The 16120-nt window shown below is 38.7% G+C and overlaps 1 protein-coding gene and 1 long non-coding RNA gene across 10 annotated transcripts in view; one reads left to right on the top strand and one right to left on the bottom strand.

The window, feature by feature from the left end:
- Positions 1 to 1785: 1785 nt before the first annotated feature.
- LOC112658698 (uncharacterized) lies at positions 1786 to 13864 on the bottom strand. The gene is made up of 3 exons (XR_003135904.3): positions 13733 to 13864; positions 8131 to 8170; positions 1786 to 2153 (listed from the first exon to the last, which is right to left on the bottom strand). It is a non-coding gene; the product is annotated as an uncharacterized LOC112658698 (long non-coding RNA).
- A 97-nt stretch (positions 13865 to 13961) lies between these two features.
- Positions 13962 to 16120, top strand: part of CEP162 (centrosomal protein 162) — a 91388-nt gene continuing 89229 nt past the window's right edge. For 2 of the 9 annotated variants that reach the window (XM_025444452.3, XM_049092327.1), the window contains exons 1-2: positions 13963 to 14240; positions 15182 to 15297. In XM_025444452.3, coding sequence (XP_025300237.3) covers positions 15241 to 15297 — 57 coding nt within the window. In that variant the 5' untranslated portion in view covers positions 13963 to 14240; positions 15182 to 15240. Of the gene's footprint in view, positions 14241 to 14369; positions 14500 to 15181; positions 15298 to 16120 lie in introns of those variants that run through there. The other 7 variants (XM_035698130.2, XM_035698127.2, XM_035698129.2 and 4 more) reach the window with 5 other exon arrangements.

Raw genomic sequence — 16120 nt, 5'->3', positions numbered from 1 at the left:
TCCTCAGTATGAAAAAAAAGTTTAACATAGCATGAAACCCTTCATACTTTACCCTAACTTTCTCAACTCAAACATGAACTATTGGCCTAAAAGGGTCATTAGTTGCAAGAATTATGGCTGATTTTTTAAAAAAGGAATTTATGACAGGATATATTGAATAGCTCCTAGAAATCTTGGGAAGATTGAAGAACCAGACTCAGAAAAGGCAGGAAGAAACAGAGACTCAGTAGAAAAACCACAGCCAAAATCAGACTATAGAACCAAGACAGTTGAGACTGTTAACTACTGCCACTAGAGAACGATGGCCCTGTTCCATTACCACAATGGCCTATCACACTGCCACTCTCTCTGGACACTGTTTCTGGATGCTGGGTATGGCACTGGCCAACCCCAATGATGGGAAATTTCAACCCCAATGATGTTGAAACACCAGAAGGATTTTCCACTCGATATGTTTTTCTGCCTCTCTTTCTTGCTTCATCTGAGTGACAGAGCCTAAGTTAGATATCCATTTCTTGCCAAGAAAGGGGAGATAGGGAGGATTGCAAAGCAAGAGTCAGACTTTTCAGGTGCATAGGGAGAGGTTGGCCATAAAAAGTGAAATTAGCTGTGGGGCACCTGAGTCGCCTAGTTGGTTAAGTGTCTGACCTTGATTTTGGCTCAGGTCATGACCTCAGGGTTTTGAGATTGAGCCCTAATATTCTCTCTCTCTCTCTCTCTCTCTCTCTCTGCCTCTGCTCGTACCCTGCCCCCCCTTTGCCATTCACACATGTGGGCTCACTCTTTCTCTGTCTCTGAAAAAAAAAAGTGAAATTAGATTATGGACAACAAAAATCAACAGAGGTACAATCTGTTACAGCTACTTGAACTATGCAACATTCTCCAAAAGAATGTGTTGCCTTTTTAAAAATGCTGTTCTCAATATTTGAAGGATGACTCCCTGTTTTCTAAGGGAGGACCTACCTCCCCCTGCTCTAATGTCACATCTTCAGGGAAAAAACCATTGGCTGGTGCCTCTAGGCAGAGCTGGTACTTCTTTTGTTTGTGGTCCACCACACCTGATTGTAGCACTTCACACAGGGTGTTGTAATTATTATGCACATCACAAGTCAATTCCCCATGCCAACAGGGAATTCCCCTGCAGGGACTATGTCTCCTATCTCTGTGCCTTCATATCCAGGCATCATGCACAGGACAAAATACATTGACAGTAAAGTTTGTTGAATAATTTTTTAGCTCCCCTAGGAAGAATGTTCAGCATCCATGGTGACCCTTAGAAGACCCTGACCTCCACAGTCAGTAGCAAAGTCACCATATTCCTCTTGCCCAGTGACAGGAACTGATGGTTTCTAGAACTTTACACCAGGCAATCGCAAGCTGGGAGGCACTCCTGGCATGAACATTAGCCATCAGTCTCATAATCAACACCTCTCAACCCCACTCTCAGTTCTAACATTTATTATGGTGTGAACTTCAGTGTACTGCTAGGGTTGCATCTCTACCAAAGCTTATGTGCAGTTTGTTTTATTGTCGTTTTAGTTATAAGCTGGGTAATATAGCAATTGTGTGAAAGGTTTTCCATTATTTCAGACGAGAGTTAAAGCAATTTCAAAAGTAGTCAAATCCAGTTGGGTAATACTCATTCACACTAACATTTATGCTATGAAGATAGTAAAGAGCCCATTGTCTCCCTCTAGATTCTAGATGGCAAATGAGATCAAAGTCTTCAAATTCTTTAATATCACATATCATCATAATGAAATAAAATTTGATAGTTTTCCACACAGAAGATAATCATTAAATTTTTAGACATTAAATTTCATGCTAAGCATTCAATTTTGTGATCTATAACAGAACAGAAGAGAAAATCCTTCATACTATTAATTTTAACTGAGAAGTAACAAAGTATTTGTGAATAATGTTCATTTGTTTTAAGGATGAGATTTTTTTTTACTTGGTATCCACTTAGATTTGGCATAAGAGCAATATGATTCTTCAACAAGCTCCACTGTCAGTTGTCAGCTGGATGCCTCTTGGAGGTGCAGAGAACTACTGATCCCCAGGCATTTAATAGCTCATCGCCAAAAAAAGTGGTCATTATTCTGCCAACATGCACCAAGCTTGCCCAAAGGAAATCAAACTGAAATAGCTAACTGGAAAGAAATGATAAAACAGTTAAAATGGAAAAATTGTATGAGGAATAAATTTACATAAATTCAGGAGGAAATGTAACTGTTCTCTTGTAAAACTCACTGATATACTGTTTTTACACATATTCAAACTTATTTTTTCATTCCACAGCTTACAACTTTCATCAGTGTGCCTGGGAAGTTTTGGCAGTCCAGAAGTCCTTTATTTATTTTATTTTTTAAAGATTTTATTTATTTATTCATAGAGAGAGATAGAGAGAGGCAGAGACACAGGCAGAGGGAGAAGCAGGCTCCACGCATGGAGCCTGACGTGGGACTCGATCCCAGGTCCCCAGGATCACACCTCAGGTCACAGGTGGCGCCAAACTGCTGTGCCACCGGGGCTGCCCAGCAGTCCTTTATTTTGATACGATTTTTTAACCTGGCTTTTTTGAGCATCTCTCTATACCATTTAGTCTTGCTTGCATTCTGTCATATGTTCCACCCGTGAAGGCAGGAGCAGTACTTTGATTACACTATTAAAGTGTATGTTTGTCCTTTCCTTACTTTTGTCTCTAAATTGCTTTCTCATCTTTACCTTGAGCCCCTGTATTTCATCCAGTACACCAAGAAATCAAATAATATGTGAATTTCAAGCCTTACAAAGAAATATCTAGATTCACCATGACCGAGGTAGAGAAACAACAATGGAAGAAAGAAGTTTTGTTAGAAGTCTCAACCTCCATATTTACTCTTCCTATTTTAATATTTATTTTATTATTAAAGCAGTGTTAGCAGTGTTACTCTGGACCCCTTTTACAACATGACATCTTTATTATAAATGCACAACTTCGTTTATTTTCATTTAAGCTTTACATGACCTTAAACATTTGATTGTTCAGTATTCTGTGGATTTTTTAAAATAGAAAACTCTCACATTAGGAACTGCCCATGGAATAGGGATAAACACTTGAAATCCAACCATGTTAACAATTGCTTCTCTGAAAATTAAAGCCTTTATTCCCTTTTCTGATTGTAAATGTATTTTAAAATAGATATTAAACAGAGAACTTTAATTTTATCTCGGATCATTTATTTCTTCTCCAAAAAAAATCCCAACGCAAAATTTAAAAAATGTAAATAAAGGTAATGCATACTTGAATGTTTCATATATTACTTTTCACTTTCCCTTTTTTCAAACTTCAAAAAAGACTACACTCCTCATGCAGATAATTAGAAAAATATAATAAAATATAAAGAAAATTCATCAAATCTGCATCCCAGCCCAGTTGACTTCCATGTATGGCCTACACAGGTTTTTTTCTCTCCTGGAGAAGAATTTAACAAAATTCAAATTACAAATTCTAAATTTGATATTTGAAAGTGTATAATATACTAAGATTTCAATCTTAAAAGGCCAAAGAACTTTTCAAAATTTAGAAAGAAAACAGCTTTTTGTTCTTGAAGAATTGCCAGAACTAAAAATGTAAAACAAACTCAGATTAACAGTATATTCTGGTTGTGTTATTCAGATCTTAAAAGATTGCTGATCTGAGTCAAAGGTATATGGTTCTCTTCTAAAGTTCAAATGTTACCCTCTCAGTAGCCTGTCCCTAATTGGTTTTTATTCCGTTTCCTTCTAGTCCTGCCAGCCCTGCCTTCCACCAGTGTGATTCAGAGGGCTGTGGCTCTGCTACAGAGGGCTGGGACTTCTCAGGCCTTCCAACTTAATCTCTGTGATGGTAGACATCTCTGGTCATTTGTCTGCCATGTTCCCGATATCAAAACAAACCCACTAGATGTTTTGCTTCAAACAAAATATATTCGTGAAGGTGACATTTCCAAGCTCTATAAAAGGGTCCACCTCCACAATTAAAACCATAGCTGAGATTCTCCTGAGAGGCCTTCCCCTGAATCAGCCTATGGCCTTTCTTTAGATTTACACATAAAAAAAAAACTATGTTTTAAAAACCCAGGGTTATTATTAATAATGTTAACATGTGATTACTTCTTTTATTTCTTGTAGCATCTGTGTTAGACATTTTTAAGTTAAAAAAAAACCTCAATTACAATTAAAACTAAATCAAATTCATCTCCTTTCAAAGAGTATCAAGAACTCAGAAACAACCTTGATATATGGAGGTTATAATCTCATGGATTTTATTCTCTTTTATAGAGAAAACAAAGTATTAACACCTCTCTTCCTGGGGTGGGCGGGTGGGGAGAAAAAGGGAGCATAAATCCTGCATCTTATGTGTTACAAATAGCTTTCATAGCAGGTAAACAGCCTAAGTGTGTTTATTGTTGTAAGAAGAAGGAAATGAAACTGCAAAGGAGAGTTACTTTAAGTTACATTAACTTATAAGAAAAATGTGGCACAGATACCAAAACTTCTTCAGGCTTCCCAAAGACATTAGGGCGGGTAACTTATCCAGAAGGTAACCACCAGTGGTCAGCCTCATTCTAACTCTGAAGCACTCTACTCTTGAACAGTAAACAATTAGTTGAGATTTTTTTATTTGTTCTGAGTCCTTCAGAATTAAGACACAAAATGAAAGAATTTTCCGGTTGATGGAATATTCGTCCAGATTAAAAGAAGCAACTTATTTGTTCATTCACTAGATCCTAGGAGAGTAGAGCATCTGTAGATTGATGCTGAGCAACTGCTGAGTTGATAAAGGACATTCTACAGTTTCCACATCTCATTGTATAGTCCTCCTGGACATTTGGTCATTGTTGCTACCATGGAGATTATAGAAAGTAATAATAGATCACCATGTTTATGTTGTGACTGTAATTACTCCTGCATAAAAATACTGTGTTTGCCTATGCACAGGCCAAAGGACTATTTCTCTAATACACAGGGATGAGCTGCAAGGTGGTGTGTGGGAGATGAGGAGAGCATTAGCCCCATGCACCATTCGGGAAGTATTAAAACTTAGAAAAGTTTTAAGTTACAACTTAAACCATCAGATAGTAAAATAGGACCAAGAAATAAAGTCTGTAGTTTCTTTTTTTTTCTTTTTCTTTTTTTTTTAAAAGTCTGTAGTTTCAACAACCATGGAACACCTACTTGTGCAAAACATTGGTATAATACAAAAATTAATAATGCAGCACCCAGCCTCAAAGTGTTTATGATTTGGTAGGAGAAAGAGAAAGAGTAGACATTCCATCAATCAATCAAATTTAAAAAAATTTCTATTTGAGATATAATCAAAAAAGAACTTGATTCCAACTTGGAATGTCAGAATGTCACTGAAGGCTTGGCTGCAAGCATGAAATAACTCTGAATTGGATGTCCTTTTGCTCCTTATGCAATTTTTCCAAAGTCAAGTAGATCATTTAATAAGGCAGTAGTGATACAGAACTAACTCCACTCTCATTATCCTTGATTATTGAATGTGGAATAGTGCAGGTGGTGGATTATTCAGAATTTTTCTTCATTTGGCTTTCACCATGAGAACCAGTTCATTGCTCATTAAAACCTCCTGCAAGGCAGGGTATGGAGATGAAATTCATTTTGGAACTTGTTAGAAGCATTGGTGAAAGATTTGGTGGAATTGTAGAAACAGTCTCTTCATATTTTCTTTTTCTCTCAAAGAAACCTTGTTTTCCATCCATGAGATTTATATGGTGACTAGAAAATGGTATGTGGGTTTTGACTTTCAGAATAAAAAAGTTCTTCACAAAAGAACTTTAAGAAAAAAAAATTTTCTCCCATTTCATATCAACTATTAATTTATATTTTTCCTTTTAAGGTTGATTATATAACCAAAATTAAACAAAAACAGGGTAGGATATTTCTCAACTAACAGAATACACCAGTAATTACATGAAGAGCAGAGTCTATGTTCATGTTAAAACTGAGGGACCCTGAGGTTACTTATGAATCAAGCAAGTGCGAACAACAAAAAGTCTAAAAGTAATTTTTGGAAAACTCAAAGAATGACTTTAGAATAGCTATTATCATCAAAAAGGAGCATGGACTAAAATAATAAAATCTGTGAAGATTGCTGAAGTTCCAGATCCTAATTAGCCTCCCCCAACCACCACACATCATGGTCATTGTATGTAGAGAGGGATTTTACGTGTAAGAGCAGGCTGCACATACTAGCATAGCAGCATGAGGGACTTGAAAACCACTGGAAAAGACTGGAAAAGATACCCAGTAAGATACAACTGACTCAAAAAGGACAGAAGTGAGGGAAGGGACAATCGTATGGACACTAGTGAAGACTAAGTCTTAGCTGTTGACACAAATATTCCATGAAGATGGATTTCAGCATTAGTCACAGATTGTGCTTTACTATTTTGAAAGGCTCTTTGATAACTGTGATGTGCCTGACACTCCAGGAGACGAATAAACAAATAAAAACAAAATGCCTTTTTAGACACTAGATTGGAAAAATGGAACAAGTAATAATGGTGGTGATGACAGGTACGGAATTATTGCTTACCATTTTACACTATCACATGCATCATAAATAACATAATAGCTAAAATAAACTAAGCATTGTGATATACAAGTCCCAGTTCAGAATTTTTATGTTATAACTCATTTATTCCTCACAACACTATGGTGTAGATATACTGTTGTACCTGTAATTTGGGAAGGACAGTGTCACCTTCTAATCCAAATTTCTTGTACAAATCAAATACAGTATCTCTGAACCAGCTCCCCATCCTGCAGGGGTTCCTTTTGCCCACTGGTGGCCTCTTTGGCTGGCCAGAGTCAGCTATTGAGAGGCAGCACAGGCGACTTGCAGGTGCTGGTGACACTGGATTCCAACTTCAGTGGGAAGAATTTTGATTGTCCAATGTCAACTCATGTGCCACAGCATTTTTTAAACCCCATTGTTTTTAATTGTAGTAAAATACACATAATAACACTTAGCCATTTTTAAGTGTAGAGTTCAATAGCGATAAGTACATTCACACTGGTGCGCAATCTTCAGAACTCTTTTTAAATCTTGCAAAACTGAAACTCTATCCCCATTAAATAACCCACAGACCTACCATTTTACCTTCTTTTTCTATAAAAAGGATTCTGGATACTTCATATATGGAAAATCACACAATATTTGTGTTTTTATAATACACTCATTTCATGTGCCACAGCACTTTTGAAAACATGTAAACTTTGTTAATGCAAACATATTAACAATCATTTTATATGGAGGTTTTGTTGTTATTTTTACCAAAAAAGGGCAATGGCAACTGATGACTTGTGTGTTTTTATAACCCCCCAAAAGTTATTTTCACTTATTGGTTTTTTGCATTTCTAATAATTTAACTAGATCAAGAAAAGTTTAAAATCAACACATGCTACCAATGATAAGCAAAAAAACAGATCAATATCAGATATCAAAAATTTATTGTCAATATGATATCTGAGACATTTTGCATTGCCAGTTTCTCAGATCCGAGGTTTCTGACTCTTTACTATGATTTATGAAGTATATAGGCTACGTTCATTAAGAAATGCATTCCCAAGCCCTTCTAAATTTTAATTCTATTTATTTTCTCTTGTTAATAAGTGCAATACTTTTGTCAATTATAGGCCCCACAAACCCATTTGAAATTAAATGTTATATATTTCCAAGATAAATAGTAATCAACAGTTTGCATTTAAAACTTTATTCTTAAGGTAAAAATTGAAAGTCCCAAAGTCAAATATAGCCTGATGTTCTTGTAACCCATCAGATCACTTTATTCTTAAAAATTATTTTTCTTCCCTTACAAACTATACTGGAATTAAAACAAAAAAACTTAATAAAACAATAATATGAGATCATAATGAAATAAAAATGATGTTTAGACTGTCACTTTTCTTTTTAAAAAAAACCTTCTAAGGATGGTACAACTCAAATTTCAAACTTTAGTTTATTTTCAACAAAATTCCAATTTTCTGTTCAACATTGTCCTTTCATGACCTCTGATGGTGAAAGTGTAAACTGACATTACAAATACCAACCGAAATAATGTCACAAAATCCATTTACCTTATTATTGAAGATCCTTTTCCTTTTCACATTTATTTACCTTGAGGATGTAATAGTATCAATTATTCAACAATATAGAAAAATTGTTGGATAATTTCATGCTACTTTAAAGCATTAAAAAAAAGCTCTCTTACAGTCTGTAAATCTCTGTATATGTGCACATTATATAGCAGAATGAACATTTCAATGATACAGTAACTTACTACTGTGACTACTAGCTCTCAAATATAAAGTGAATAAGGTTTGGAGAAGTTGAAACAATTATGCTAATTTTTAAAATCATCACTCTTCCTAAATTTCTGTACATATGAATAATGAAGCATAATTGTATATTGAGACCTGAATTATTTGCATGTATTTATCTTAAATTAGCTAATAAGATTAATGTCTTGGCCTGAGGTTCCTCCTGAAAAGGCTTTCCCACAGGTAATTTATCTGGGAATAGACCTCAGAAGCAGGAATAACGAACAGGGGAGTAAAGACAGGAAGAAGGGAAAGATGAATTAGGGATGCATTATGAAAATGACTATGGTTAGGGTTGCCTGGGTGGTTCAATCAGTTAAGTGTCTAACTCTTGATTTTGGCTCAGGTCCATGATCTCAGGGTTGTGAGATCAAGCCCCACATTGGGCTCCAAGCTTGGCATGCAGCCTGCTTAAGATTCTCTCTCTCACTCTCCCTCTCCAAAAGAAGGAAGGGGTTGCTATGGCTATGGCCAACCTCTGCTGGATTCCATAGACCTTCTAATGAAGGTATAACTTTAATGAAATCTATGAAATAAAATGAGAAAGACTTTTCTATGGGCTTCCATCTCCCACAGGTAGAGATGGCCCCATGGACACTGGCCACTACATAACCACTTGTAGGTTGCACATGTATGGCATTTCAATGGATATTCCACACTTCCATGTCAGAAAATTTCCAGGGAAGGAAGTGAGAGGCTCACATCTCAGCCAGAGATGAGGCACTCTCCAGTTGCACCTGCAGGAAGCTGGTCAAGATCTATAAGGACTGGTTGTAGAAACAGTGACTTCTGTAACATGTAGGGCTGAGAGGATTTTAAGTGGGGGACAAAGTGGTAACTGATGCAGTAGAACCTTTGCACTACTCAGATCCACCCTTTCTCTCCATTAACTCCACTCCATCACCAAATATCTTTCAAGGTACTAGCCAGCTACCATTTCTGCAAGAGGGTCTGTGGAACTAATGGTTCCAAAGTCTTGTCCATCATCATCATCTCTCTCCTCCGTTAGTTGATTTTAAATTTCTCTCATCTTTGGCTAGCATCTCAGTTGATCTAAAGTAGCTTGCCTGGTAGAATGACCCAGATCTTCTTATTCTAGGTTTAGTTTAAGGGCATAGTTGCTATAACTGTCCATTCACCATTATCACCTGGCACTAAAAAACCAGGTGATGCATCGGTCAAGTCCTTAGATATCTCCCCCTGCCTCCATTATATATCAGCAACCCAGGCTTTTTATGCTTATAAGGGTAGATTAATCCTATAAATACATTGACATTAATTCCCTTTTACCTGATAATATAGAAATGAGGACTCCCAAATGACAAGGTAATAGTCAAGTTCTGTGGAACTCCTTTACTTTGTCTTCTGGTGAAAGTTTTCTCCTTTTTTTAAAGATTTTATTTATTTATTCATGAGAGACACAAACAGAGAGGCAGAGACATAGGCAGAGGGAGAAGCAGGCTCCCCACAGGGAGCCCGATATGGGACTCAATCCCAGATCCTGGGATCAGGCCCAGCCGAACAGACGCTCAACAGCTAAGCCACCCAGGTGTCCCAAGTGTTCCCCTTTTTGGAAACCAGGACCTCTTACCCAGAAGAGCCTAAGGTTTCAGGGACAGAAGGAATAAACTTTGAAAATGGGTCCCTAGGAGTATTGGCGAAAGGGATCAATTGTACTTCTATCCCTCGGTTCCTAGAAGGACACAGCACCATATGCCAGGCATTGATACAGCACATATGTCTTACCCTTTCTCCAACTTTAGCTTAGCCTTCAATAGGCTAGTCCACTATTGCATTAAGTCATCTGTTTCTGGGTGATATGTGGTCATGCACCCATTGTTTCATGAGTTTTGTCAAAAGTTAATCCCTTGAACAAAAGTAACATTATGGGGAATGCCATGCCAATGAGTAAGGGTATTTTCTAAACCCTGAGTTGGGGGCACTGGTGGAGGCTTTACTGGCAGAGAACGTGAATTCATTACCATACTAGGTTTAAATTCCAGCAAAGATGAATTGTTGCCATTTCCAGGTAGAAGGGGTCTGATAAAGTTACTTTGATATTAAGTGACTGGTTGGTGTCCTTTAGGGACTATATCACATCAAAGACTCAGTATCAATCTCTTTTGCTGACAAGTTGGGCATTTAGAAAACTGATCTATTAGTAATTAGAATACTTATCTAGTACTAGATCTGTATTAGGAAAGGGAGCCCATTCTGTTATGCCCATAAATTGCCTTCTTCCCAGCCACGGTATGTTTTTTCATGGACCAATTGTCCAAAGAGTGGGGGTCTAAAGATGAAGGGAGAGTGTAGCTGATATTCACAGGACAAACTAACCTATTTGGTTGTTGTCTCTCTATTCAGAGAATGCTCTTTTGTGGACATTAACACAAAACAGGACAATCTTCGAGCTATGTGTCACCCTCCCACAGATCTAGCTATATGCCTCTTTTATCCAGATTTCCTTGTCTCTGTTTTTTTAAAGACATTATTTACTTATTTTAAAGAGAGAGAGAGAGAGAGAGAGTGAGAGAGAGCAAAAGCGAGAGAGAGAACACATAAGCTGGGGAAAGGGGCTGAAGGAGAGGGAGAATCCAGCTTCCCGCTAAACAGGGAGTCTGACACAGAGCTGGATCCCAGGACCTTGAGATCATGACCTCAGCCAAAGGCAGACACTTAACCAACTGAGCCATCCAGGTGCCCCATCTCTGGTTTTTTGATCTTGCTTTATCAAGGCCTCTGACCAAAAGTCCAAGCCATTTGATACTATCCAGTAGTCTACGTATATCTATACCTTAGGTCACTTCTACCAAAACATAAAGTAATTGAAGTGTTCTGCTTGGAGCTCTTCCCACTGAAAGGATTTCCATTCACTATATTCTTTTAAGGATACCTCTGAGTGTGGCAGTAGTATGACAACAGTCTTTTCATGGTTGCCATTAATATGCTACTCTAACCAACATGTGAATAATCCCAGAATATTTTGCTCTTTTATTCATTAGTTCGGATATTTCTAGCCATCATCAGATCTGCTAGATCATATGACCCAAGCTTCCAGCAAGCTTGTACAACTACCATATATGCAGCAGAACTTTCTCTGCTCTAATATCCACATCCAATAAATGGGTTGGTACATTATTCTCCAGTACAGTATATGCTGCCTTTAAAATCAAAATAAACCTACCAAGCACTATGCGTCTTAGTGGCAAGCTCTAATGTGTATCAATTTGTTCTTTACCTTTATCTTTTTGGTCCCAGCATGTCCCAAACAGTAGGTAACCTAAAACTTCACCAATATGGCAGTGCCATAAAGTTTTGTGTGGCTTATCTTCTACTCTCTGGTTTGGATGTGCCTAAGGAAGATAACCTAGAATAATTTCCACCTCCACTCACCAACTACAATTAATGTAAGGCCATCAATATAATAAACCATAATGATATTCTGTGAAATGTCAATACAAATTTCCTACAGATTACATTCTGATAGAGTACAATGAGAGTTAGTTTAGCCAATGGGGTTTGAAACAGTGCATGTGAATGATTGTCCCACCCAGATGCATGCCAACTGCTTTCACGCTTCTACTGAAGAGAATTTAAAAGACCATATTTACTAGGTAATAGTAGCATGCCAAGTGCTGTGAACTGTGTTGATATCTTCCAGTTAAGCAAATATGTCTGACACAGCAGCTGAAATTAGTGCCGGCACTTGCTTAAGTTTACTGTAGTCCATGGTCATCCAAAACCCATCTATTTTTCTGTAGGATCCAAAAAGATTGAAGACGGGATATGCAGGGTTTACTATCCCTACAGCCTTAAAGTCTTTCAGTGTGGTGCTAATCCCTGTCATTCCTCCCAGGAAGTGGCATTGGTTTTGATTTGCTCACTTGGATGGGAGTGGGGTATATCTAGGGGGTTCCACTTGGTTCTTCCTACCATAATGGCTCCACAGATCAGGAACCAACACAGTAATTCGAGTTCTTCCAGTTATAAGTTTACTTGGCTATCTTATATATCTCAATTGTTCATTGGGGGTGGGGATACAATCACAGGGAAGGCCACTGACCCACTGTACCTTTGTGAAACATACTTGGGCTAGAACTCTTATTTTCATCTGGTCTCCATATGCTACCACTCTAACTGGAAGACTATTATGGGATTTCAGTTTCCCTGACATCAGTGGCAGTTCATACCCCTTATCCAGCACCTGTGTAAAAAGCCTGAGAATTCTTATTTCAAAATTTGTGTAAAAAATGGATCATGCCCACTGTCCATTCCAAAACTCTCCAAATACAAAAACAACTACGAACTAGTTAAGAGATCTGTTTTAAATTGTACTGGCTAGTTTTAATATCTAGAAGTAACTAAAAAGTTATGGAATCTAAAATTTGTCTAAGGTGATAAGAAAAGTGATAGAGTATTTAACACAGCTCTGTTTAAAAAAGTGATCATTAAAAATAAAATAACACTATGTTTATACTCCAAAAAGTTGAGATGTCTCAGAAAACTGGTTATGGTCCAACCTGTTGGGTGATTTTCTCGAGCTGTATTCAGTGGCTCCAGAGCAGGTGTTTTATTGGGTAGGCATGCTCCAAGGGCACAGGGGCAAAGCTATTGAAAGTATTTGCAAAACGCTTTTGGAAGGATGATAGAACAGAAGCTGGATAAGAGAGGAGGTGAAAACAAGTCTTGGATTCTGGTTTAGCCACTATGGCTTTGAGCAAGTCATTAACCTCTCTGCTTCAGTTTTCTCATCTATAAAATGAGGACAACTTCAAAGAGACATTGTGCATCTTTTTACGTGGATTCCTTCGGATTGAGTACAAGAGTGTAAGTGCATTAAGTGAAATAATGCACGTGAAGCTCCTATCAACCTATGTATTCAATAAATAGTAGCTTTTTTAAAAAAAAAAAATCTCATTATTCAAATCTTTGTCTGAGGGCACAGCTCCTGGCTGTATGCATTTGTATCACAATAAACACTTGCCGGTTGAAAAGTTTGGGCTGGTGAGAATGAAGTCCTTAACCTATGTCTGCCAGTGGCAATCCTTTCAACTGGTACTTTACTTCCACCTTCCTAAATGACGTCCTCTGAAACTGAAACTTGCGTGTGTTTTAGAGGAAGAAAGGGCAAAACTAAAATTCAAAATTCAAGAAAAATAATTGTAAAACGCCACTACAGAGTGGGAGGGAGTAAGGGGAGGGTAGAGGGAAGCCACAGACATGCTCCAAGACGAGCAGCAGGTTGGGATGTGCGTGTGTATTTTCAATTGTTTGTCCACTAGATGGTGGAACAGAGCCCCTATCCTCATGACAAAATTCTTTCTCACGGATCTGAGTTTCTCTCACAACGCCTACTCACGGGTTTGCACGTAGAGGAATCCAATAATTTTTTTTTTTTCCTTCAAATTTTCCGCTCGGAAAGCGGAACCGAAACCACAAAGGTGGGGAACGTTAGAAGAAACGAGACGTGCGGAGATACAAGGACTAAGGGAGCTAAACTACATTTCCCAGGAAGCTACGGGCTCGGCCTACAACACCCAGCATGCCTGGGTTCCGCCTCTCGAGAACCGCCCCCCTCCCCGCCCCCGCGCGCCCTCCACTTTTCCAAGGAGCACAGAAAAGGCTGTGGAGTCTCGTTGGTGCAGCAGCGACGGCTCTTACCCTCCAAATTATTCTGAGCCGCAGCAACTGCCACCTTCTCGTAGCGGAGAAAAGACAGTAACTGCTGTCCCGTGGGGCCCGCAAGCCACGTGACCGGCCCGAGTCATGTGACTCGGGTTTCAGGCGGCCGAAGTGTGTTACCCTGGTAACTGTTGGGCCCTCCCCGCAGACGTTTGGGATGGCGCGGAGCTGGAGCTCAGAGACAGGTAGGTGAGGCTTCCCGCTCGGTTGACCCTGACCGAGAGTGAGCTCAGACCCGCTCCTCAGGGCTTTAGGCCCGCGGGCCGCTCCCCTCCTCCGCCCACGCTCCATTCAAGTGCGTCTTTGTCTTCCGGCCGCTCTGGAACCCGCGCTTCCTGGAGCCGGGATCCCCCTCCGCCCAGGGTCTTGGGGCAGGACCTTAACTGCACACACATCCTACACTGATCAGAAATGCTAAAGAGGCCGGGAGTTGATATTCTGCAGGTTGGGAAAAATACTGGCCGGGGTTCTTTAAACGAATGAATTGGGTTCATTAGACAGGTGGGGAGAGCTTTGTGTTACAAGTTATGCATAGTTTTGTTGCCTTTCCCTCCCTCCAAAGGGAACACAATTCGTTTTGATCTGTACACTCCACTAACTCTATTTTAGGTAGACCTTGAATCTTAATGAATTGCATTTTGTCTGTATCCAGAAACAGTCTGGTTTGCAAGACTATTCATATGCACTGATAACAGACCGAATGATAGGGCGACACAAACTCTGTCCTGTGCTTTGCAGAAAAGAAATGGCCTTTTGGACTTGCTATTTTTAAATTTTTGACAGATTCCTTGAGAGGACCTGATTTGTTTCAGGAATATTAAATAACACACACACACACACACACACACACACACACACCATAGGTTTAGGAAATGTTGCGGAGACCACCCTTCAACAATTGGGTGTTAACAATGAAAATGTAATTCTGGACCCTAAGTACAGTGCAAACTGTAAGAGCTGCTTTTCCAAAGCAGTTTTATTCATGAATTCAGGATCTCTTGTCAAGGTTATTGGTCAATAATTGTGCATGTATACTAAACCATAAGACAAATGTCTGAGGATTAAGTCTGGTTGCTCATAATGTGATATTAATTTCCTCAGAGCATACTTATCTCTTGTTATTTAGTGTTTCCAGTGTTGTAAATACTTTGGAATGTTTACCTTGGGAAGTGAAAATTCTTGATTATGGCTCACTATTCCAAAGAAGAGCTGGATGAAGAGTTTGAGCAGTTCATGAGAGAGGTAAGTTTTATCTTTTTAAAAGCTACATTGTGAACTTTGTAAACTTGTGTCACAAGAAATTCATCTTTCAGTTCTCTTTCACTTCTAATATGCAATCAGTTTGACAACCTTGAAAATAAAGCAGCCAGTTATTTTATCAGCAAAGTGGGTTTATTTAGGAATGACAGAGAAACTACCATTCAAAACATGCAGGCTATGGCAAAACCATATGCAAATCCTGAGACCAAAGGAGAGGAACCATTACTTTACAGAGAAAATGAGAAAAGTTGGGAAGGGCTTCCTTGAATGAAAGTCCATTGTAGGAGAGAGAGAGTTCAGAGTGGTCACAGTTTCTCATTGGTGGAGTTGTGGCTGTTTCTTACTGGCTGCGCTAGTTGCTCTGCTTGGGGAAATTCATTCTTTCCTTTGCTGGAAAATGCAAGGTTCCATTTCTTGCCAGTGGGTTCTGCAATTGACTGATGAGTTAATAGCGCATGAGAGCTCCCCCTTCTGGCCTCCTGATTGTATTTCAAATGTTTTCTTTACTTTCACATTATTCCCTTTTGATCCAGATCTTTCCTCAAAAGCATCAGTGACCAAGAGTTGGGTCATCCATGTCTCAGTGCCAGAAAGGACCTTTCTTGGGTGTCATGTCCCACGCCAGAAAGTGTATAGCAGTTAGAACCCATTTTGGACCATATTTGAATAACGAGGAAGGTCCTTAGGAAGGAAAACTCTCAGGCATTTCCCATACAAAGTCTATATCTTTTTGAAGTCATATGCGTAAGAGATCATCTTGAAGTGGTGAGCTAGCATCACCTTATTGGGTACATAGTTTCTACAA

The sequence above is a fragment of the Canis lupus genome, chromosome 12, assembly GCF_003254725.2.
Source record: "Canis lupus dingo isolate Sandy chromosome 12, ASM325472v2, whole genome shotgun sequence".
NCBI classification, from domain to species: Eukaryota; Metazoa; Chordata; class Mammalia; order Carnivora; family Canidae; genus Canis; species Canis lupus.
Note: the sequence above shows the minus strand (reverse complement) of the source record. Positions and strands in the feature narration are given on the sequence as shown.